Raw genomic sequence first — 24,330 nt, 5'->3', positions numbered from 1 at the left:
TACTTAGTGCTCCTCTGAGATCTTTAAAATAAAAATTAAGTAAACAGTTACCTGAAACAGGTCTTTTTCTGTTGCAAATCAGGAACAGAAATAACTAAAGACCTATTTCTGGATGCATTCTAGTTGTGTTCTTTGTGTTTTGTAGTGACTTATTAGACCTCTTTCATATTTAACTGCGTTGGTGTCCGCCTTTCCACTGGTTCAGTCTTACAGAAGACTGCAACAACATGGACATAGCAGTCACTACATGACAGCACCTGGCTCCAACTGGACTCAAAGCAGTCGATCACTTAATTATGACGTCCCATCTTGTTTGAATTCATGCTTGTGTTCTTACTCTCAAATGTAAGCCGCTTTGGATAAAAGCGTCTGCTAAATGACTGTAGAATAGCAGGTATCCCTCCTTCTGATGAGGGTTCTTCTTCCTTGGCTTCAGTCCCTGAGCAGTCTTTGATCATCGCTGAGCTCGCCACAGTTGCCATCCACTTTAGAGCAAAGAGTGTGACAACAAGAGTCTATGATGTCAGATCTAAGACACGTGCAAATTCAACATCATCCACAGTCTTCTATACCATCAGCAGCTGGCAATCTTCCTACTTCCCCTGCGATGGCTGTTACAGTAACTTCTAACAGATCCACCACCTCTCGGGTAAGGCTCCTGGAAGTTTTGTATGGAGAATCATCTGGTTGTGCTGGTTTCCTCCTGCAGTGCAATCTTTTTGTCACCTACCATTCACAGCTGCAGGATGGAGACCGAAAAGCAATGGTCATCTCTCTCCTTGCAGGACTACAGCAGTCTGGAATTGGAGAGGTGATTCTCTCTCCTGATATGTACATTTTGTGACATTATTCCGTTTAGTTTTTGACCATTCCCCAAAAGGCAGGCAGGGAGGGAGGAGAGCGGCTTTTTGGGGACAGGGATGATGGTGGAGGTTTTGAAGCAGGCTGGCACATGGCATGTCTTCAGTGAGGTCTTAAAGATGTCTGTGAACACCGGAGACAGCTGATCAGCACAGTGCTTCAGGGTGGAGGGAGAGACAGAGTCTGGTCCAGCTGCTTTGCGGGGGTCTTCCTCTTGAACAGTTTGTTGACATCACTCTCCAGGATGGAGAGAGTCGTCACTGTGGTGTGGTAGGAGGGGGGCCTCTAGGGTGGGCAGTTGTGGGAGGACCCAGGACCCTGCTGTCGAGGGGGAAATGGATATGGAGGAGCGGAAGTGGTGGAAAGTGTCACTTTCCAGTGCACTAGCGCACCGGCATGTTTCCCTCTCCTCCAGCATTTCACTGCATGGATAAAGGTGAGGGCTCTACGTAAAAGTGGAGAAGTGGGGGCTCCATCAGTCCACCATCTCCTTCCTGGGCTACGTCATCAGTCCAGAGGGGTCAAGGTCGATGCTGTCACCTCCTGACCAATTCCCAAGTCCACCAAGGAGCTCCAGAGATTCCTTAGGTTTGCCGTTTTCTACCGTTGTTTCATCCTTGACTTCATTTAAGTGGCATGCCCCCTCACGGGCCATCTCAAAGGTAAACTCGGGGTTCTTGTTTGGATGGTGGGTGCTCTGGCAGCTTTTGAGAGCCTGAAGTGATGCTTTACCAAGTCTCCTGTTCTGCGTCTTACTGATCCCAGTCTCGCCTTTGTGGTAGAAGTGGACGCTAGTTAATCCAGCATGAGAGTGATCTCGCCGCACTCATGTGAGCCACCCCCTCTAAGCTCCACCCATGTGCTTATTTCTCCAGGAAACTGTTTTCAGCTAAATGGAACTATGATGTGGGAAACTGTGAACTGCTGGTATTGAAATTGGCACTCGAGGAGTGGCGGCACTGGCTTGAGGGGGCTCTACAACCTTTCCAACTCCTTACCAACCATTGCAAACTGAAGTATCTCTATACAGCCAAGCAAGTGAATCCATGTCAACCCAGGTGGGCCCTGTTCTTATAATGTTTTGACTTTACCATCTCTATAGACCTGGAAATTGTAAAACTAAGTCTGATGCTTTTTTGCACTGAGATGGCCCTGGCACTGAGTCTGCAGCACTAGTAATCATCTTGCCAGCTTCAGTCTTTATCAACCCAATCATTTGGAACCTCAGTGCAGACATTGAACATGAGGTATGGCAGACTCCTGCACTCCAGGAGTGTCCAGCCCACTGGAAATTTATCCCCGAGAACCTCCATGACAGAATGCGCAAACACATCAACATCCACAGGTCATCCCGGAACAAAGCATACAGCCCACCTTATTGCCCAAAAATATTGGTAGCCTCACCTGGCCTCATTCTCTAGTATGTCCGTTCCTGTTCCCTCTGCACCACAACTAAGTCCAGTCATCATCTTCCTACAGGAAAACTAATGCCTTTGCCAGATTCACAGAGGCCATGGTCCAATATTGCTGTGGACTTTGTTAAAGATTTACCTGTCTCGGAGGGACATACAGTGATCCTGGTGATGGTGGACCGTTTCTCAAAATTTAGCAAATTCATCCCTTTTGCTAACCTCCTTACTGCTCTCCAGGTTGCCAAGACCTTGTTTGGCCACATCTTCAGGAACTTTGGTTTTCTGGAGAACATTGTTTCTGATCGAGGACCAAAGTTCATTTCCCAAGTCTGGAGGTCATTCTTCCACCGCCTTGGCGTCTTGGTGAGTTTGACATCCGGATACCACCCTGAGTCCAATGGGCAGGCAGAAAGAACTAACCAGGACCTGGGGAGGTTTCTACAGGCCCAATGTTCACAGAATAAGCATGACTGGTCGCGGCTCCTGCTCTGGGCAGAGTACACCCAGAATTTGCTCAGGAATGCCTCCACCGGTCTGACACAGTTCCAGTGTGTACTGGGGCATCAGCCTCCTTTGAGTCCATGGAACCCAGATCTGGCTAAGGTCCAGGTCATTAATGAGTAGTTTCACTGAGCGGAACACGTTTGGGAGACCACCCATATCCAACTGCATCAAAAAATCCGCCGGCAGAAGATTAAGGTGGACCATCAACGCTCGGAGGCTCCTACTTTCTTGCCTGGTGATTGGGCCTGGTTTTCGACCAGGGATCTTTGTCTCTGTTTGCCTTGTTGGAAGCTAAGTCCTTGGTTTATCGGTCCCTTGAAGATCCTTCAGTGGGTCAACAAAGTTTCCTACAGTCTTCAACTTCCCTCACACTTCAATATTTCACCTGCTTTTCATCGTTTCCCTCCTCATGCCAGTGATCAGAAGTCCCCTTGCTGATGCGGTTCCACCTGATGAACCACTTCGGGGCCTGGAGGTTGAGGGAACTATTGCGTATTCTGTCCGATGCTTCCTTGACTCCAAGCGCTGCCAGGGCTGCATTGAGCATTTGGTGGACTGGGAAGGGTAGGGCCTTGAAGGTCCCTTGTGAGGATATTCTTGACCCTGACCATATCCAGGACTTCCACCATGCTTGTCCTGATCGTCCTGCACCTTGTGCTTGAGATCAACCTCCCGGTGGGTTGCGGGTTCGCCTTTGTGTTTTTTGTAGTGCATCTCTATGCACAGTTTAGGCTTTGGTGAGCTTTATTAAATCTCTTTCACATTTACTTGTTTGTGTCCACCTTCCTGCTGGTTCAGTCTGAAAATATGCATATTTTATCTACATCAGCTACATGGACCCTACCAGACGCAGACTGCACATGAGCATAACTGAACCTTGAAGTAGTGGCTCTAAAATTACCTGCTCTTAATCCAAATTTCTGGGTATGCACATCAAAGAGGACCTCTCCTGGGTCATCAATACCACATCACTGGCAAAAAAAAGCCAACCAGCCCCTCTACTTCCTCCACAAACTGAGGAAAGCTAGAGCCCTATCCCCATCATGTGCACCTTCTACAGATGCACCATCGAAAGCGTCCTGATCAGCAGCATCACAGAGTGGTACAATATCAGCTTCTCATTCTGCAGGAAGACCCTCCAACACATCATGAGAGCAGCTGAGAAGATTGTCAGTGCCTCTCTCCCCTCCCTGCAAAGGACCTCTCTACACCTCTCACCTCACCTGTAAAACCCTTTCAGCTTGCTGCCAGCAGGAAGGAGACTGAGGCCAAGACCAGCAGACTGAGGAACAGCTTTGTCGACCAGGCTGTCAGGATGCAAACAAAAAGAAACTGTATATAAATATTTGTAAAATATCTATGAAAACACAGAATCTATACAAAAACTTTAAAGATAAAATCCAGCTAAATGCGACCTGTTGAGCAATGAGATGAAATGTGGAATAAAATTTTTTTTATATTGATTCCTCTTGCAGAAGAGCACCCTGAATCCTCTACCCATATGGATAGCCCAGAGACAGACCTGGTGAAGGTTACCAATGATCTCATGGCCTCAGATGAAGGACTTCTGTCTAGACTCATCTTGTTAGATCTCAGTGCTGCATTCAACACCATTGATCACAGCACTTTTCTACAGAGGCTTGAACATGTTATGTGGATTAAAGGAACTGCATTAGGCTAGTTTAAATCATATTTATCTAATAGATTTTAGCTTGTTAATGTAAATTATGAGTCTTCCTCACACACCAGAGTAATCATGGCGTTCCTTAGGGTTCTGTACTTGGACCAATACTTTTCACATTATACATGCTTCCCTTGGTATAGCATGGTATAAACTTTTACTGATATGTGAAGGATACTCAGGGTGATACTTCAATCAATGAAGCCTGATGAAACCAATCAGTTTGCTAGATTACAAAGATGTCTTAAATACATTAAGACCTGGATGACTGAATTTTCAGTTCAGACAAGACTGAGATTGTTGTGTTTGGACCTGAAAAACCCAGGAAGACTCTGTCTAGCTCTGTAATTATTCAGGACATTACATTTGATGATCAAAACCTCAAATATACATGTGGAAGAAAACCACTCTATCACCGGAGCTGCTGCGTTTTCCTCAAACAGTCAGCTAAGGTGGAATTAATTCTTGTCAATGCCATCACAGGTTCCTGTGTAGATTTTCAAGATTACAATGTCGACTAAGTTAAAAAAAATATGCTTCAAGATGTTTTGGTCTGTTTTATTAACTGTCAAAACTGTATCTGATGTTTCTCTCCTCCAACAGGCTCATGATAAAACCCTGGTCAGTATCAACAACCACCTGGTCAATGGGAAAGGTAATGAGTTAGATGGAGGCAAGTCTGAAGGAACATGTGGAGGGAGGCTGAACTCACTAAAGGAGGAGATCCTGAATGAGTTGGAGAGGAGAGTTTCGCTGTCCTGCTCATCTTGTCAGGTACCCAAACACAATCTTTAATGATTTGATAATTCAAATTACATGAAGGCCACAAACTATTCTTCATAAACAACATGAACACTGCAAGTCTCTCCTGATGATCTACACAAGATGATCCAAAAATTTAGATTTTTCATTTAGTCTCTGATTTCATTTGGGATATTGTAGATCAGGGCTATTCAACTAAAATTTAAAGAGGTCCAGTTAGAGAAAAACTTTAGGAGCCAAGGTCTGGGAGATCATAATGACTCTGACTTTCTCTCTCTCTCTCTCTTTATTCACACACACACACACACACACACACACACACACACACACACACACACACACACACACATACATATATATATATATATATATATATATATATATATATATATATATATATATAATGATCATCTCAAATATAACCTGGGGTAAGTCATGCTATGACAGTGAAACTGATTTTTGCCTCATGGATAAGGCTTTTAGAGAGGCTGCATGATGGGGCCTCCCATACTCTCTCTTTTCTATTCTTTTTATTATAAATATTTTACACATCTCCTATTTATTATATTTATCGTCACTGTTGTTCTGTCAAGTGAAGTTGGCTATCATAAACTGTGACCTAAATCACCCCTCTTATACTCTGGACTTTTCTAACAGAAAATCCGATATTGTGGACAACTGTGAGAGAATCAGGGGGCTTCATAACAGGAGCAGGACCAGCCCAAAAAAGCAACTACACTCAGAAAAAAACAAACCCACAAATGACGATATTTGCAAGAGACTTAACAGAAAAACAAGCCCAAAGTCGCTGATAACAGGCAGATTTAACAACTCTGCTGCCTTTCTCTGGCACAGTCATCTTTATCCCTGCTTTGTTTGATGTAACTGCAGTTTACCGCTGCGCTGGAAGCCTCAGACACTGATTGGCTGAGTGAACCACATGGGGTGGCTTACCTCACACTCAATTGGTCAGGGTGTTTCCTAACCACTACCATAAAGACTGTAAAAGTTGTGCCTGTTAAAATGAAAGCACCCGGTCAGATTTTTATATTTTAACTCCGGGTCCATGTGGGACAGGTTCTAGGTCCAGATCTGGACTGCAGTCCGCTTGTTAGTGACCTCTGCTGTAGACCATTCAAAGACTTAAAGACCTGTCAACTCTCATTAAATAAACATTAAATATATTAAGTAGAAATTTCTGGCTTTTGGAAACCGGCAGCTGTAAGGGTTCATTCACACCAGCCTTTTCTTTTATATGTTTGTTAGGAAAGTCCACTTAATTTGCTGTGAAAGTCTGTTTTGTTTGAGGGAGAAAGTGTTCTTCATTTTGGGGTAAAGTACTTCGTTTGCTGAGGAGGTTAATTTCATTTTCTGTTTCAGTTGTACAGAAAACCTTCTTCAGTTTCAGGGAAAGTTCACCATGTTTTGGGGGAAAGTCTGTTTTGTTTGCCAGGAAAGTCTTCTTCGTTTGGGGGAATTATAAATGTTTAAAGAAACTGATTAAGATCAAAGAAGTGGACTTAGTCCACCTGCAAACGCAAATCTAGGTCCGCTTCAAGTTGAGTAAATACAGGAAGTGGCCAACAAGACATAAGTGCATGAGGGATAAACAGCAGCTCTGGATGGGAGAAATGTCTTGTGGTTGAACGTGGAAAAACTCTGTAAAAGTTCTGAGAGATATCTGATCAATCCAAGACCACTAGGATCTTATGTAGCTCTATGATTTAATCTGATGGAAACACAAGTTGTCCTTCATTAACCAACAGATGAACCTGTTTTCTTGTTCGTTATGTCTCGTGTTCACTTTCAGTAATTCTTGATGCAGTGCCACCGCTAACAAATTATTTAAAACTTCCTATTCGGTTGAGTAGTGCAGCGTGAATGCAAACTCAGTCCAGATGAATGTTGCAAACCCCTGCTAGAGGACTATCCTGGTGTGAATGCACCCTAAATGTGCACTAAGAAAGGTTTGATTCTTTTCAGGCTGGTGTGGAAGATCTCCGCCAACAGCAGCAAGAGGACCGGGAGAGGATTCGAGCTCTGGAGAAGCAGCTGAATGCCATGGACGTTCGGTATCGACAAGGCTTGGACCGGCTGCAACAGGAAGTGGCACATTTTGAGAAATGCTGTGATGATGTTGTTGATCTACAAAACCGCATCAGTGATGCTGAACGCAAAATCAGTTCTGCCTCTGAGAATTTTGATGTTCTGTTGAACCACCTGGATAAGGAGGCCAATAAAGGAGGTGGCAGCAGCAGTGGATCTAAAGGAAGAGGTTTGAATGGTGGAATCAGCGGACATGGAAAATATGGTGTGTTGACAGAAGATGGTCTAAATCATCGGATAAAGGACCTGGAGCGGTGGATCAACAGCAGCATGCAACAAACAGAGCAGAACTGCTCAAACGTGGAGAACAACCTGAAGGTCTACTTGGGCAGTGAACTGAAGACAGAGTTCCTGGGCCGGTTTGATGACCAGACCTTCAGGATCACAGAGATAGAATTAGAAGTGAAGCAGGTGAAGGACAAGCTGGGTGACCATAACAAGAGGCTGTCAAAACTGGAAAACATCACCTCCCTCATTTACCGGAAGATGGAGCATTTTGGTTGTGGGGGGTCTGAAAGTGGAGGAGGAAGAGGAGGTGACACAAAAGATGGAGATGAAAGGTTTGGAGAAAAGGGATCTACAGAAGGAGGAGAAAAATTATCTCCGTTGGGTGATAAAACAGAAGATACAAGTGAGAAATCTTTGGAGTGGAGAGTTGTTTCCATTGAGGATCAGATTCGACATTTTAACACTCAACTCAGAAATCTGTCCGTTTCTGGAGACTCTCTGAACAACAAGGTGAGTAATGAAGATCAAAACCAATAGTCCTGCAGATTTCTGAAGTTGTGACATTTCTTTCTGAGCAGAAACATGTTTAAACTGACTAAAAAAAGGGATGTTTTTTTTTTATCTTCAGAAAATCAAAACATTTGTATGGGATGAGATTTCTTCTGTAAAGTTAAATTTCTCTTTATTTTTTTATCAAAATCTTGCATTACAGAATTTTCACTTGAAATTAATTTATTTAATAGAGACAAATTTGTTTTGTTTTTATGATTTTACAGCATGTCTAAGTTCTCTGACCACCTAAAGGAAGAAAGAAAAAAGAAAAAAACCTAATGAATATTTATTATCTGAATGATGAGCCTTCAGGGCTCCGTAAAAGTTAGTGCTGGTCTAGTTGCTGCAGAACCAGAACCTGCAGTCTCATGAACTTCATCACATGTGTTTTCTTCATCATTCATTCTCTGTACCGCTTAGTCCGTTACGGGTCCCAGCATTCGACAGGAGAGAGGCAGGGAACACCCTGGACAGGTCACCAGTCCAACGCAGGACCGACACAGAATGAGACGGACAACCATTCACACACACACACACTCCTAGGGAGAATTTAGGGTGGCCAATAAACCTAACATGCATGTCTTTGGACGGTGGGAGGAAGCCGGAGAACCCAGAGAGAACCCATGCATACACGGGGAGAACAGGCAAACTACACACAGAAAGGCCACGCCCCCCCAGGTTCAAACCTTACCCCAGCTGGGGTTTGAACCAGCGACCTTGCTGTGAGGCTGTGGTGCTAACCACCACATCACCGTACAGCCCTTATCATCATCATCAATTTATTTATGTACTACTTTACTTTAACCCCAGCCACAGCTGAAAAAAGGGCTGAACATCTAAGGTAGATAAAATAAAAGTGTAAAAATAATTACTTTTTTAAATCTTATTTTTATCTTTAATGAAAAGCTCAATTCAGAGTACCCAGCCTTTTAGGGGTCCTTAGATGGGGTGTTAGGATGCACTCCTTGCGGGGACCCCCTTGTTCTGCTGGGGGACTTCAAGAGGACTGGGCCCTCTCCCATTCTGGAGTTGCTCCCGGTGAGAGGCGCTGAGCAGGTGCGGGCATGCTCATTGCCCCCCCCCCCCCCCCCCCCCCCCCCCCCCGACTTGGCACCTGTACATTGGGGTTTACCCCAGTGGATGAGAGGGTAGCCTCTCTCTCTCTGTCCCCCCCTTTGGGTGGGGTGGGGGGGGGGGGGCTGTTTTATGTGCTTATGCACTGAACAGCAGTTCAGATTAACCACCCTTTTGGAGTCCTTGGAGGGGGTGTTGGAGGTGGTCCCTCCTGCAGGTGGTGAGCCCATGGGAGGGGGGGATGTCACCCTTTTAGGCTGAACATGACCGAGCCCCATGGGCAAAGGCCCGGTCACCAAGCGCTCGCCTCTGTGCCCCACTTCCAGGCCTGGCTCCAGAGGGGGGCCCCAGTGACCCACGTCCAGGTAAGAGAAAGCTGGGTCTATGATTTGTCATCATAGGGGTGTTTTTTAAGCCACGCTTCATCTGGTTTACTAACCTCTGAAAAATTGCGGGTGCATTGCACATTCCAAATACCATTACAGTATATTGCAAAAAGCGATCCGGGGTTCGGACTTCGGATGCTCTTTCAGTTAAAGGAATTTGCCAATATCTTTTTAGTAAGTCTAATTTAGTTACAAAACGAGTGGATCCTATAGCGTCTACACAATCTTCCACTTGCGGCATCGGGTATGCATCTATCACTGTCAATGTGTTTACCTTTCGGTAGTCTGTTATAAAGCATGGTGAACCGTCTGATTTAGTCTCCACTAAACATGGCAAACGCCAGAGACTTTTCCTAGGGTTTGCAAAGCCATTCTGTACTAAATAGTCAGCTTCCTGTTGCATATAATTTGCAGGAGTGGAGTGTGAGTTCAATATTCATGGAAAAAAGTTGTGATCCTGTTTGATTTGGATGAATGCCATCTGATTTAAAGAGGTATGGTCTATTGTAGACGAATGAAAAGTTGTAGACATATGGAATGTTGATGGAGTTGCAGAAACCTTTAAGCCAGACAAGACGTTGCTGGAGGTGGCTGAATGTGACATCTCCAAAAATGGGGGGAGGGCAGTGGTCCAGAAATTATACATTGTTTATATAAATGTTTAATGCTGTGACGTTTACTGATCTCCGGCTTATCTAGCACTTCCAGAGCAGGAATTACCTTGCCTCCGGGGATGAGGGGATTGTCCTTTCTGTTTCTGTTTCAGCTTTAGACAATTCCCAATCAAATGCCCCACTTTGTGGCAATAATAACAAGTACGTTCCTCTGGAAGGTCAATGCAGGACCGTTTATTTGTTATAGTGATCCCAACAGCAGTGTTTATGGGTTGAAATACTGCTTTGTGCGTTAGCACATACTCATCTGCAATAACAGCAGCAACAGACAGCATCGCTACACGCTGCTCATTTAAATACACAACGTCCTCAAGGAGTTGTTTTTTAAACTCCTATAGGAGTATCATTTCTCTTAGGGACTCTAATGTGCTCACGCCACCTGACGAGCACCATTGGCCGAAGAGGTTACTCTTCTTCTGAGCAAATTCCACAAATGTTTGGGATTCTTCTTTCTTAAACATTCAGAAATTTTGTCTATAGTTTTCCGGTAACAGCTCATAAGCTTTCAATACTGCTGCCTTCACAATGTTGTGACACTGGCTGTTCAGAAGAGGGTGCACTACTACAACCCCTTGAGCTTTCCCTTTTAATCTGCATTGCACAAGTAATGACCACCAGTCTTTAGGCCATTTCAGGGTTAAAGCTATTCTTTCAAAGTCTGCAAAATAGCAGTTCACATCTCCATCCCTGATTACTGGTACAAAAGGTATGAATTTCATAATATCGAAGTGACTAGAGGATGACGATGCACTCTGAGAGCCATCAGAGCCATCCAAAGCTTGTGAGGTGGACTGGTTTTGAGCTTCTAGCTCCAAACTACATAGATGCACCTGTTTATCAGCCTCAATCTCCATTCTCTGGATCTTCAGCTGCATACTGCGCTGTTGGACTTTGTCATGGGCTTCCATCTGCAACCTGGCCAATTTTATCCTCAACCAAGCATCAACTCAGGAGACACCTGAACTGTTATCCAAGAGGAAGGGATCAAATTTCGGAAGAGTAACGGGTGTAGTCTGCCCATCATCTCCCATCGGAGTCTCTTCCTCAGCACCAGCTGATCCCAGCTAGCTGCCATGCTCATCTTTGCTAGGTCCCGCCTCGTCATGCAGACCAGCCACCACAGGCAATACAACAGGAACACCCACAACACCAACATCATTATGGCACAGGACACTTCTCTTCATTAATCCAGCCACAACAATCGCCCACATGTCTTTCTTCAATATCTGCTTTGGCAAAGAGATGTCATAACAGTCTGTGATTAATGCCAGATCATCTTTCCGACACAGGTCCACTCCAGCCAGAATAGGGTTCTCTCTGAACTCCTTCAGATTAAATGAAGCCATGGTACAAAACAGCCTGTTGTCTTCCACAATGCAGATATGCTAACACAACTTACAATCAAGAAAAGAGACTCTCACAGACTCTCAATAAAAAAGGATCCCGGACGAGCCTCCACTTTTGTTACGACCTCTTCTACAAACTAAGGGAATCGGGGTCGGTAACAAAACAAGCCGGACCAACAAAATTATATATAGCAGGATAATTTATTTACAAACCCACATTCAAACAAAATATACTCTAGCACTTAATAGGAAGTGTCCTATATATGGCAAAATATCATGTCCGGTAAAAATAAAAATAATTAACAAAAGGTGTCTTTAATTAGGGTTACAATTACCAATTAACGTTTACCCTTAGTTACTCTATGAAAACAAACAGTACTCTTATTCCAAAATATATAACTTTAACACTTACAACACAAAGTTTTCTTATATAAACCAATATCAAATACCAAACGTCTCCTAACGAGAACCTAACTCAAAACTCTATACAAAACCAAAATACCAAAATGCCTCCATACAAACACATTCAAGTCACTACTCAAAAATGAGAGCATCTCTTCCCAATTCTTAACTCACAACAATGCACAGTTGTGCACACAACTAAAGGGACCCACTAGAGCTCACCAAAACCACAAGGGTTATTCACAGTCACAGACTAGTGTCTCTTTTCACAATCCCAATTGGCAAACTGTACGCCTATGGAACACAGCTGCCTCGAATGATGGCAATGCCTCCTTAAAGTCTAGGCTAACTTCTGATTGGTCCCCATTGGAGGAGGCACGGGAGTGGCAGTATCCAATCATAGGACTAATGTCAGGGATTGGTGCTGACGTAGGTGAGCGGCAATCAATCTCTAGGCGGAAGAGGAGGGATTTCTCAGCCAGATTTGCATCCAAACACCATCTTGCAACCATGCAGCAGAAGTTCCATACACAAGACCCAGGCTGTAAGCCTGGGGATGTGACAGGGACACCTCGACATGGGCTCGACCGGCCGAGGATCAAACCGGCAAGCCTCAGGCTGCAAGATGACTACTCTACCCACTGAGCCACGCTGCCCTTACAAAGCATATATGGGTGAATTTATTCACATTTTCATCCTTTGTTTGGTCATTTTAGATCGTTGAGAGTAAAATGATTAAAGTCCAGGATAAATCATTCTGTTACAGTTCATCATCTGAATTCATTGTTACTCTAAACAATTCACACTCACTAGAGATGGCTGTTGTAAAATATCAAGGGTTCTGATTTTGCAGCCTCTGGTTCTGCAGAGACCTTCTGTTCTTCATGATGGTCACTTTATTCATTAAAACAAAGGGGAAAAAGAAAAGAACTTGTTTATTCAGCTAAAAACATTCATACATTAACACAGCAGATTGAAGTGATGTAAAGGAACTGGTTTATTTTCTGCTCATCATTGATAAGATGTAAACCATTATTCAGGTTCTGGTGGATCTGAGTCAGGACATCCATAAGATCAAGTCTCTGACTGGTGATCACGGAGAACACTTCAACCGAATTGTGATGGAGGTGGAGCTGCTGGGGCGAGATTGTCACCTCTGTGGAAAGGTGGAGGATGAGCTACAGAGGCTGAGGAATAATTCCCAGGATGCACTGGGAAAAATACAGAACCACATCAACAGAATCCAGATCAGACTGGACTCAGGAGGGGACGGTTGTTCCCACACCTGCTCTCTCCTACAAGATGAATTTCGTCTTCTAAGGAAGGATGTCCAGAAGCATACAGGTCAATGCAGGACCACTGTTGACCCGTTAACAGGTCAGATCCATCAATCAGTTACTGACCCGTGTTTACACTGACCTGAGTTTATACTGACCCAAATTATTATTATTATTACTATTGTTTTCTAACTCGTCTTGTCCAGTGTGGTGGCAGCAGAATGATGGTCTATCTGATGTGTTGTGCTGAACAAATTTGCTTTGCCAAGGGTGGCTTTATGGGTATAAGGCACCTCCTAATAATCTGATTTATTTTAAAATCTTATTTATTTATTTATTTTGAATTATGGGATTTATGTAGTCTTGCTGGACCTGACTGGAGGGAACATAAAAAAAGAGGAGAATAGTGAAGAGATGTAAAATAGAAAGTAGAACAAAGGAAGAGGAGGCAAAGATCCAGCAGATAGAAGCAACAAGCTTCAACTTAATCTAACAGCAGACAAGCAGCTGCTACACCTGTACAGAAACAAAACAGAGAATTTCCTACAGCTGTTACAGGTAAACTAAGCAGACAATCATCAGGAGTTCCTAAAAAAGTAACCAAGACAGCAACAACAACAAGTATCACAACAACCAAAGAACCAGAAACACACAAACCTGAACCAAAGCATCTCTTAGTGTATAAACACACTGGACACCTCAGTGCTGAGTCAGCATGCAGAGGATGAGGAAGGATCAGAGATGAGTGTAATTCTGCAGATTTTAACCATGCCTCTACAGAGGCTAGAGGCAGACTAAGGTGGCCCAGGGACCTGGGCCATCAGCTGCAATCCTGGAGCACCAACCCTAGCTACCCCACCATAAAGACCACCCAGGACCCACCCAGAGGACAGCAGAGGAACGCCCCAGCCAGAGCCCCCTGTGGTCACAGAGCACAGATCGGCAGCTGTTGACCCCCCAATGGCACTGACCATCCGGGATGGCCAACAAGCGCCCAGAAGAATCCCCCCACCCCCCAAGGGCAGAGGGAAAAGACACCCCAGTGTTTAACACTGCCCCTAATGTTTAATAACAATACCCCTAAATACACTCCAGCACACCCCCCTACAAGCCCTCAAATTTATTTACCCAAATTATTACAGTCCCGAGTTTACAGTGACCTGAGTTTTTAGAATAGATAAGACAATTGGCAAGCTATGAAGAATTTAAACACAAGTTAATGAATTTTTTTATGAGTTGTATGAAACCTCTGACAGATGGCGCTACTGGTGGTGGCGGTGGTGACAGTGATACTGATGATGCCGGAGGTGCAAGTGGGCCTGGAGGTGCTGGTGGTACCAGTGGACCTGGTCTTGGGTTAGATGCAGAAGAACCTCTAGATGGCCACAGTGTAATTGGAGGCTCCATCAACAATAACCATCTGAAGAGGCTACAGGGGGAAGTGTTTGAGGTCATCTTCATCTTCAGTTCCATCAACGACACCCTGAAGGGTCTTGAACATATGGTGCAGAAACACAGCAGCGTCATAACAGACCTCAGTGAGTCGGGTTCACTAATCCGATCTGGCTTAATTTTTTACTGCGCCTTCCATAGTTTTCCTCTCTTCTCTCACTCTCTGAATTCTGGCAGAAAACACCAAGGATAAGATTATCTCTGAGCTGGATAAAATACAGCAGGAGGTGACAGAGCACATCGAGGAAAGTCGGAATCATCTGGATAAGGTAGAACACGATGTCCATCGTTTTGAGAGGATGCTGGTGGTGGAGATGGGAAACTGTAAGAGGTCTGGAGATGGGCTGGAGAAAAGGCTGTCAAAGCTGGAGGGAGTCTGTGGAAGGCTGGATGGTATTTCTGACTCTATCGACAAGCTAAAGGAAGGTATGCTACCTTTACACCTTATTTTCACTTTGAAAGCATTCTGTATAATAACTATAGTATTTGCACTTAAACCATCACAATTTTCTGATGTCCAGCTGGGAGATAGTCCCTATGGCAAAGCAACATCTGACTACATTTTCTGTGAAGAAGCACCCCCCATATTATGTAAATGATTATTTAGAGGATAAAGTTATGATTAAATCTGATGATAAAATGTTAAAAAAGAGGATTTATTCAGACTCTGAGTCTATTATGTTTGTGAAAACTATTTTCATGCCCCCCTTGTTTTTTTTGTTTGTTTGTTTTCTTCTCCTTCTTTCTGCTTCTGTGTTCAGGACTGAACCAGTCCACTTTGTGGACATGTGTTTCTGGTCTGAACGAGACGGTCATCCATCATCGAAGAATTTTGGATTTTATTCAGAATGACCAAGAAGATATCTACAGCAGGATGAAAAACCTGAACTCAACCCTGAACCAAATCTTTCAAAACCCATCTGGTGATCTGTTCATTCTGTAGCTGTTTCCATGAACTGTTAAAGTTTTGGTTTGAATAACTGAGCTATTGATCTATTTATGATGTCATGATGCTGTGGACATCCTGCAGCTTCCAGCGTCCTTTGCAAGAGATCATAATCCATGGAAATCTCACTGGATTCTCTAATTTGGTTCTAAAATCAGGATTTTATCAAAGCAGCACAACAGTCTGGAGATTATTTCAGTTACGGAAACTTGACATGAAGTCTGGATGTGCTGCTTTTATTTCCAGTTTTTAAAAGAAGAAACAGAGAAATCTGGTAATGAAAGTAATTTTATTGGGAATTCTGTTCAGTTATTAGCTCCCATATTTAGCTTAGACACACAGAAAAGTCAAAGTAATTTAACATCCATCCACAGTTTGATGAATCTTTTCTCTGATGGATAATCTGTCGAAAGGCTTCTCCAGCTCACCCTAAAGCTAATCAGTGCGGTTAAAGTCTGGACTATTTTGATAAATTCATGATTGGAAATTATCTCTGATTCTCCCTGAACTGCTATCTATTAGACCCAGTCTGAATTTCCACAGATAATAGGGCAGATATTGGTCTGAAATGGTCAAATCAGATTAAATTGTGTTGGTGAAGATGCCTCCACACTTATTGTTTGCTCACCTTCACAAAGGCCGGCCTGGACCTCCTGGACCTCAGGGAGAGAGAGGATTTAATGGGCTGCCAGGCCCCCGGGGCCCCCCCGGACCACCAGGACAACAAGGAGAAAATGGCCCTCGAGGTCTGCCAGGTGGGAAGACGATGTCACATTTCTACAGTACAATTTCAAATCCAAACAAGAGAAAAACAAAAACGAGAATTTAATTTGTGTCATGTGAAAAAAACACTTTTCATTTTCCTGTTTTTTTCAAAAATGGTCAAAGAACAGGAATGTTGGAAGCATGATGCTGATAGAAAGAAGTAAATATTTGTAGTCAATTCAGACAAAAAAATTATGATGCCATAAGATTAGATTTAAGATTTTGGAGGAAATTTTCAGAAAACTTCAGTTAAAATCATTTAGTGAAAAGTGAAAACCAAAGATGTCACAGGGTTTTGGGATTTTTGTTTCCTGTTTTCACAACTTTTCTAATATTTCTGTTCTTTCCAGGTCCCAAAGGTGAAGCAGGTGAGTTAACCCTGACAGTTTATCCTAGACAGGTCTCATGTTTATCCAGTGTGTGATCTGTAATTTGTGGGTCTGAATGTTTCCAGGATTTCCAGGTGCTGACGCTCATGTCCCAAGACTGTCCTTCTCTGCTGCCCTCACTGTCCCCATGGACACAGCAGGAACTATCGTCTTTGATAAACTCTTTGTTAATGAGGGCGACTTCTATGATCCCAGAACGGGTGAGCATTGATGCATACAGAGCATCACCTGTCAGTCAGCAGCACCGAGATCCAAAAGCGGCAAGAGGCCTGCCACTCTTGCAACAACAGCACTTGCCGTTTCCTGTAGTGGTAGTTGCTGTTCCTGTAGCGGGAGTTGCATTCCTGTAGTGGTAGTTGCTGTTCCTGTAGCGGGAGTTGCATTCCTGTAGTGGTAGTTGCCGTTACGGTAGCGGTAGTTGCTTTTCCTGTAGCGTCACTTGCTGATCCTGTAGCGATAGTTGCCAATCCTGTAGCCATTATATACAGTGGCAAAAACTTTGTTTTATTACAGTTTTTCATTGTAGAGCACATTACACTTTAATATGTAAATAAAAGTGTCTTCCACCTGGATATTGAAAGATTTGTGGTAAAATGTCTAGGTTTTTTTACCCGTTTGCTTGTCAATCCATCCATCCATCCATCCATCCATCCATCCATCCATCCATCCATTATCTACTGCTTATCCAGGGTCGGGTCGTAGTAGCAGCTGCCTTAGCAGGGAAGCCCACACTTCCCTCTCCCCGGCCACATTTTACCACCTCATCTGGGGGGATCCCGAGGCATTCCCAGGCCAGCTAAGAGATGTAGTCCATCCAGCATGTTCTGGATCTTCCCGGAACCTCTTCCCTATGAGACGTGCCCAGAACAACTCACCAGGAAGGCGTCCAGGAGGCATCCCGACCAGATGCCTGAGCCACCTCATCTGGCTCCTCTCGATGCGGAGCAACAGTGACTCTACTCTGAGCCCCTCCTGGATCACAAAGCTCCTCACCCTATCTCTAAGGGAGAGCCCAATGACCCTGTGGAGAAAACTCATTTCAAGGTTCAAGGAATTTTTAGTATCGCGTGATGGTGATTTGTTGTACAGCCAGCACTAAAAACAATCAGTCACAAACACACAAATAACACAAAATATTAAAAAGGACTATAATAAATATAATAAATAATACATTAAGCCGCTTGCATTTGCGATGTCGTTCTTTCGGTCACGACCCACAGCTCGTGACCATAGGTGAGGGTAGGAACGTAGATCGACAGGTAAATCCAGAGTTTTACCTTTTGGTTTAGCTTCTTCTTCACCACAACAGACTGATGCAGAATCCGCATCACTTCAGACGCCGTACCGATCTGCCTGTTAATCTCCCAATCCCAATCCACCCTTTTATGGCTGAGGACCATGGTCTCGGATTTGGAGGTGCCGATTCTAATTCCAGCCACTTGAGACTCGGCTGCAAATTGCTCCAGCGAGAGCTGAAGATCACGGCTGGATGAAGCCAGCAGAACCACATCATCTGCAAAGAGCAGAGACCCAGTCCTGAGGCCTCCAAACTGGATCCCCTCAACATCTCAGCTGTGCCTTAAAATTCTGTCCATAAAAGTTATGAAGAGAATCCAAGACAAGACAGCCTTGGTGGAGTCCAAAACTCACCAGAAACAATTCTGATTTACTGGTGGAAATGTGGACAAAGCTGTGGCAGTTCATTCTCTGAAGTTGGGAAGTCATTCTCCATGGCCTCTTCAAACTCCTCCCATGCCCGAGTTTGTGCCTCAGTGGCCACCAAAGTCATGTTCTGCTTAGCTTGCTGATACCCATCAGCTGCCTCTTTAGCCTCACAGGCCAAAAAGCCCTGACAGGACTCTTCTTCAGCCTGACGGCATCCCTTACTGCTGGTGTCCACCAGTGAGTTTGGGGATTTCCGCCACGACAGGCACCGATGAACATACGTACACAGCTCCAGTTGGCCGCATCACAATAGAGGCATGGAACACAGCTCACTCACACTCAATGCCCCCCCTCCCCGCCTCATCTGAGACATGGTTTAAGCTCTGCCGGAGATGGGAATTGAAACTCTTTCTGAAAAGGGGACTCCGCCAGACGTTCCCCGCAGAAACTCACACCACATTTGGATCTGCCAGGCCTAACTGGCATCTTCCCCAGCCATTTGAGCCAACCCACCACCAGTTGGTGATCAGCTGACAGCTCCGCCCCTCTCTTCACCTGAGTGTCCAAGACGTGTGGCCACCAGTCTGATGATACAACTACAAAGTCGATCATCAAACTGCTGCCTAGAACGTCTTGGTGCCAAGTGCAAATGTGGACACTCTTATGCCTGAACGTGGTGTTCGTTATGGACAATCCATGACAAGCAGAGAAGTCCAATAACAAAACACCACTCGTATTCAGATCAGAGGGCTGTTCCTCCAAATCATGCCCCTCCAGGTCTGACTGTCATTGCCCACGTGAACATTGAAGCCCTCCAGCAGAACGGGGGAGTCCCCGGAAGGAGTGCTCTCCAACACCCCATCCAAGGATTCCAAAAAGGGTGGGTACTCTGAACTGTTGTTCAGTGCTTAAGCACAAACAACAGTCAGGACCTGTCCCCCCACTCAAATGCAGAGTAAGGGTACCCTCTTGTCCACCGGGAAAACCCCAATGTACAGGCGCCAATTTGGGGGGCAGTGAGTGTGCTCACTCCTGCTCAGCACCTCTCACTGAGAGCAACTCCAGAATGGAAGAAGGTCCGGCCCATCTTGAGGACGGTGGTTCCAGAGCCCAAGCCGTTCATCGATAGAGTCCAACTATATCTAGCTGGAACCGTTCAACCTTGTGCACCAGCTCAGGTTCCTTTCCTGCCAGGGAGTTGACTCTCCATGTCCCTAGAGATAGCTTCTGCAACCGAGGATCTGACTGCTAGGATCCCCACCTTTGGCTGTCACCCCTTCTCACACTGCGCTCGATCCCTACGGCCCCTTCTGCAGGTGATGAGCCCACGGGAGGGGGGTCCATGTCACCTTTTTGAGCCGAGCCCGACCAGGCCCCATGGGCAAAGGCCAGGTTCTGGCCTCCATGCCCCACCTCCAGGTCTGGCTCCGGGGTGGCTGGGTGACACGTCCGGGAAAGGGAAACCTGGATCCATTGTTTTTAGTTATTGTAGGAGTCTATTTGGCGGGGCATTGTCTGGTCCTTCCTCTAGAGACCCTTTTCCCATTGGTGACCCTACTAGGTGCATAAAGCCCCTGACAACATAGGTCCTAGGATTTGGCAGGATGTGCAAACTCCACCACGGTAAGGTGGCGGCTCAGGGAGGAGTGTGTTTTTTTTTTTTTTTTTTTTTTTTTTTAACCTTTATTTAACCAGGAGGTCCCATTGAGATTCAAAATATCGTTTTCAAGAGAGACCTGGCCAAGGTAGCAGCCAAAGCACAAAGTAAATGCAGAATACATAATATAATCAATTACATTTCCATAGTAAGACAACAAGTAGATAGTCATAAAAACACCTATTTAAAAAAAAAAACAAAAAAAACAGCACGTTTCCATCACCACATTCTTTATGGAAGCTTTAAATTCATTTATGGACATAAGCGTTTCTAGTTAAAGATCTTTCTTTAGATTATTCCACCCCCAAGGTGCTGAATAGGAGAATGCGGTTTGATTGTCTTACAGATAAATACTGGCAAGTCCAGTCATTTCCGCCTAGCATGGTAGTCGAAATGATGTGCCAAATACAATGGACTTAATCTTCAGTCCTTCTTAGGAGCAAACTGTCTAGCTTTTAGCCTGCCCTACATCGTTGGCCCTCTCCGGGCATTTAAAGGTAGAAGAAGGAAGTATGACAATTAAGAGGCTTGATCTTAACCTTACATCATAGTTATTGCATTCATTATTTAACAATAAACTGGAGCACATCTGGAAAGTTATATGAAGAAACAAGTGACCAGCTAATTACAAATGGTTGGAAGAGAATGGCACTTGCCTTTCTTCACCGGTGTGTACAGCGGAATACAAAAGAACGGCAAGCCTATGTCTGGACAAAGTAACATCCATCTATCCATTGAAAAAGAGTAATTAACTTCATCAACCACTTAAATTTGGTGATCATTCAATTGTAAATCAATTAAACAGGCCGGCTGAGAGGCTATGCTGAGATGGCTGAGGTGATAAAGTTAAACAGAACTTTGGCAATAACATGTTTATTATTATGATTAGCCTAAATTACTATCACGTTTTCTAAAGCACATCACAAACCAGCACAGAAGATCAAACAGATTTAGTATAGCCTAGATGGTTTCATATATGTCATCTGTTTCCACAACTGACAGAGCAGATCAATCTGTGCAAACATATGCATTTTTTGTTGTAAACATGAGTGGTTGATATGACACTTGCACAGGCAGTAGGAGTTCGCACTAATGTGAAAAGTCTGCAGCTAGCCCACAGAGAGACCGTTGAGGAAATGGGACTACTGCTACAGGAAGCGCAAACAACCGCTACAGGAACGGCAACTATCACTACTGGAATGGCAGCTACTGCTACAGAAATGACTTGCTTTTGTAGCAAGTGTGGCAGGCCATTTGCCGTTTTTGGATGTTGGTGTCTCTCTGTGAAGTTCACACATTGATATATACATGGACAAGTTTCTGATTCATTCTGGCTTCATGTGTGAAATCAGTAATTTAACCCCTGTAATGTCCTCCTAACACCTGTGGGCCACAACAGGACGGTTAACACATAATTTATGTAATTTTATTCAGGAGTGAATGTTCTCCATCTGATTATTGCACATACTGGCTGCAGTGTCTCAGGTGGTAGAACAGCACCACCAGCAGGTGTGATAGAATAATGCAGTGGTTCCTAACCAGGGGTCTGGGGCCATTCAAGAGAGTCCTCTGACAAGGAAAGGGGGTCCCAGAGGCTTTGAACATTCAGAGCCATTGTGATTTATTTCCACACATTGTCCCTATTTTAAGAAAAGAGGCTATATGTTGGCAATTTAACCTTGGCTTAATCAAAGGACAGAATCTCACTTTTGAGAACATAAAACCAAGCACAGCTTTTTAGCATTTGCATAAATGGGGTCCCTGAAGAAAATTGGTTGGGAACCACTAGAATAATGAATTCACCATACATCACCCTCAGCAGAAAATTACAATATGAATCTTATCCATTATTATTATTGTCGTTGTCTTAATGATCAGAAACATTTCTAGGAAGTGATTTATCATTATGAAGAATTTGGTTAAAAGTCACACTTTAGACTTTACCATTGTTTTTTTTAAATACCCATTAAGTAAAATAAAATGACAAAAGAAATCTGTAAAAAAAAAAAATAAAAAAAATAAAAAACCTGCTTATGGGTACATAAAATTTTTTTTTTATTAATATTTATCTTGCTACTCAAATAAACGGAACATGTTTCCATCAGGTATTTTCACCGCACCTGTAGATGGACGTTACTTCTTCAGCGCTGTTCTGACGGGTTATAAGAATGAAAAGATTGAAGCAGTCCTCTCAACTTCCAACTACGGAATGGCCCGGGTGGACTCAGGAGGATATCAGCCCGAAGGCCTTGAGAACAACCCTGTGGCTGAAGCTAAAATGATTGCGGGCTCTCTGGCCGTCTTCAGTATCATCCTGCCTCTGCAGGCTCAGGACACAGTGTGTATTGATCTGGTGATTGGGAAACTAGCCCACTCAGTGGAACCCCTCACCTTCTTCAACGGCATGCTGCTCTATGAACACATATGACATTCAAATTGATGTCTGAGAATGAAATCTGGCAGAAAGCCTGAACAACTTTCTGATTCATTACAGACAGGACTTTCATCCTCTCCTCTTTCAGGTGTAATTCAGAACCCATTATGGTGTATCTCCCACTAAAGTATTATATTGAATATCTCACAAAATCTGCCAAGGATATCTGATCATTCTGAAGTGGCAGACACCAACCTGAAGATGTCACCATAAACCTGGATTATCTTCTAGTCAAAATGTCCACACAACAAGATTTAGGCAACATCTTGATTGATTATTGGAATCTGTAGATGAAAATCTTACCTCAGGTGGTTTAAACATAATGTGATTATCGACATGTTATTGATGATCTATAGATTGTGATGTTTGTTATCACCATATGAAGGAGCTTTAGATGTTGATATTTTAATTAGAATCCTTTATTGTCATTAAGTCAAAAGTCTTGGATACATTTGCAGAACAAAATTTCATGCACATAGCTGACATTGTTTCCATGGTAATGATCAATTTACAAACTATAAAAGATACTGATAAAGAATTCAGTTACCCAGACATCACAAACCATCCCTAGAATACGACTAACCACATTATATAAAATATTTAGTGTAAACAGCATGTAATGTCTTGTTTTACATCAACTCTGCCATGATGTAGCTGACAATGCAGCATTCATTCATCATGTCAACAGCTGTCTCCATGTTGATAACATCTGTCTGTCCAGACAATATCTTTTTAAAAAAATAAATATTCATGTAGAAACACAACATTTCATGATGAGGATGTAAAATTCACACAACCACTTGATGGAACGACTCCAAAGTTGACAGGTCCAAGTTTTTCCTTGTCGACAAAGCAGTGATAAGAGACATATGATGCAGGATCACCCAGGTGTTGACCCTGTCCAAATGGAAATTTTTCTAACAGTCAGCTTTGGACTCGCATCTGTAAATCTGCCCTTTTTTTCTGGACTATCAGTTACTTGTGTAGAATAAATGTGAATTCAAACTGAAGGTGAAAGAGCTGTGATATCATTTAATCAATTTATCCACGACACATATAAAAATGGGATTTTGATAAACTGTGAAAATGTTTACTGATGATTTAAGTATGATCTTTGCCTGCTTTATATATGCTTTCATGCTGTATTACAGATGAATTTTATTTACAAACGGACAGAGGTGTCACGTGTAACGGGCGGAGGTGGAGGTGAGGACCCAAATGCAGGCAGTCAGGCAGGAGGCAGATTCGGTGCAAGTAAAAAGGTTTATTTCCCAAAACCAAGACAGGGAACCACACACGACAAGGATAAAGCCAGTGAACAAAAACTACACATGACCAAATGTAAGGATCTGACAATGAATGACTGAAAACCGGGAGTACTTATACACAGAGGGAGTAACAAGACACAGGTGAAGTGGATTACTAATCAGGCCAGGTGATCTAATGAGGCAGAACAGAAATCACAGGAAAACAAGAGGGAAAAACCAAACATGACAAAACTGAAAGCTAAAGCATGAACATAACTATAAGAACCAAAATACCAAGAACACCGAAGTAAACATGACAAAAACCAAAATCCTAAACATGATCAAAACACCCACCAAAACCCAGAAACCTTGACAGAACCCCCCCCCTCAAGGGCCGGATACCAGACGGCCCAACAAAGTCCACAAAAGAGAAAAACCCCAAGCAGGCCACCCAGGGAGGGCGGAGGGGGTCCGGAGGAGGGACCAGTACAAAACAAGACAGGCCCACTG

General features: G+C 43.8%; 1 protein-coding gene across 2 annotated transcripts in view; it reads left to right on the top strand.

Moving 5' to 3' along the window:
* LOC121643444 (EMILIN-1-like) overlaps positions 1-23,742 on the top strand; it is a 32,698-nt gene extending 8,956 nt beyond the window's left edge. For both annotated transcript variants that reach the window (XM_041990883.1, XM_041990875.1), the window contains 10 exons: positions 5,062-5,232; positions 7,204-8,064; positions 13,029-13,365; positions 14,522-14,803; positions 14,895-15,143; positions 15,479-15,640; positions 16,302-16,418; positions 16,779-16,796; positions 16,883-17,017; positions 22,245-23,742. In XM_041990883.1, the coding sequence (XP_041846817.1) occupies positions 5,062-5,232; positions 7,204-8,064; positions 13,029-13,365; positions 14,522-14,803; positions 14,895-15,143; positions 15,479-15,640; positions 16,302-16,418; positions 16,779-16,796; positions 16,883-17,017; positions 22,245-22,567 (2,655 nt within the window). In that variant the 3' untranslated portion in view covers positions 22,568-23,742. The remainder of the gene's footprint in view (positions 1-5,061; positions 5,233-7,203; positions 8,065-13,028; positions 13,366-14,521; positions 14,804-14,894; positions 15,144-15,478; positions 15,641-16,301; positions 16,419-16,778; positions 16,797-16,882; positions 17,018-22,244) is intronic.
* Positions 23,743-24,330: the final 588 nt, after the last annotated feature.

Source organism: Melanotaenia boesemani, chromosome 1 (genome assembly GCF_017639745.1).
Source record: "Melanotaenia boesemani isolate fMelBoe1 chromosome 1, fMelBoe1.pri, whole genome shotgun sequence".
NCBI lineage: Eukaryota > Metazoa > Chordata > Actinopteri > Atheriniformes > Melanotaeniidae > Melanotaenia > Melanotaenia boesemani.
This window is presented reverse-complemented; position numbering and strand designations above follow the sequence as displayed.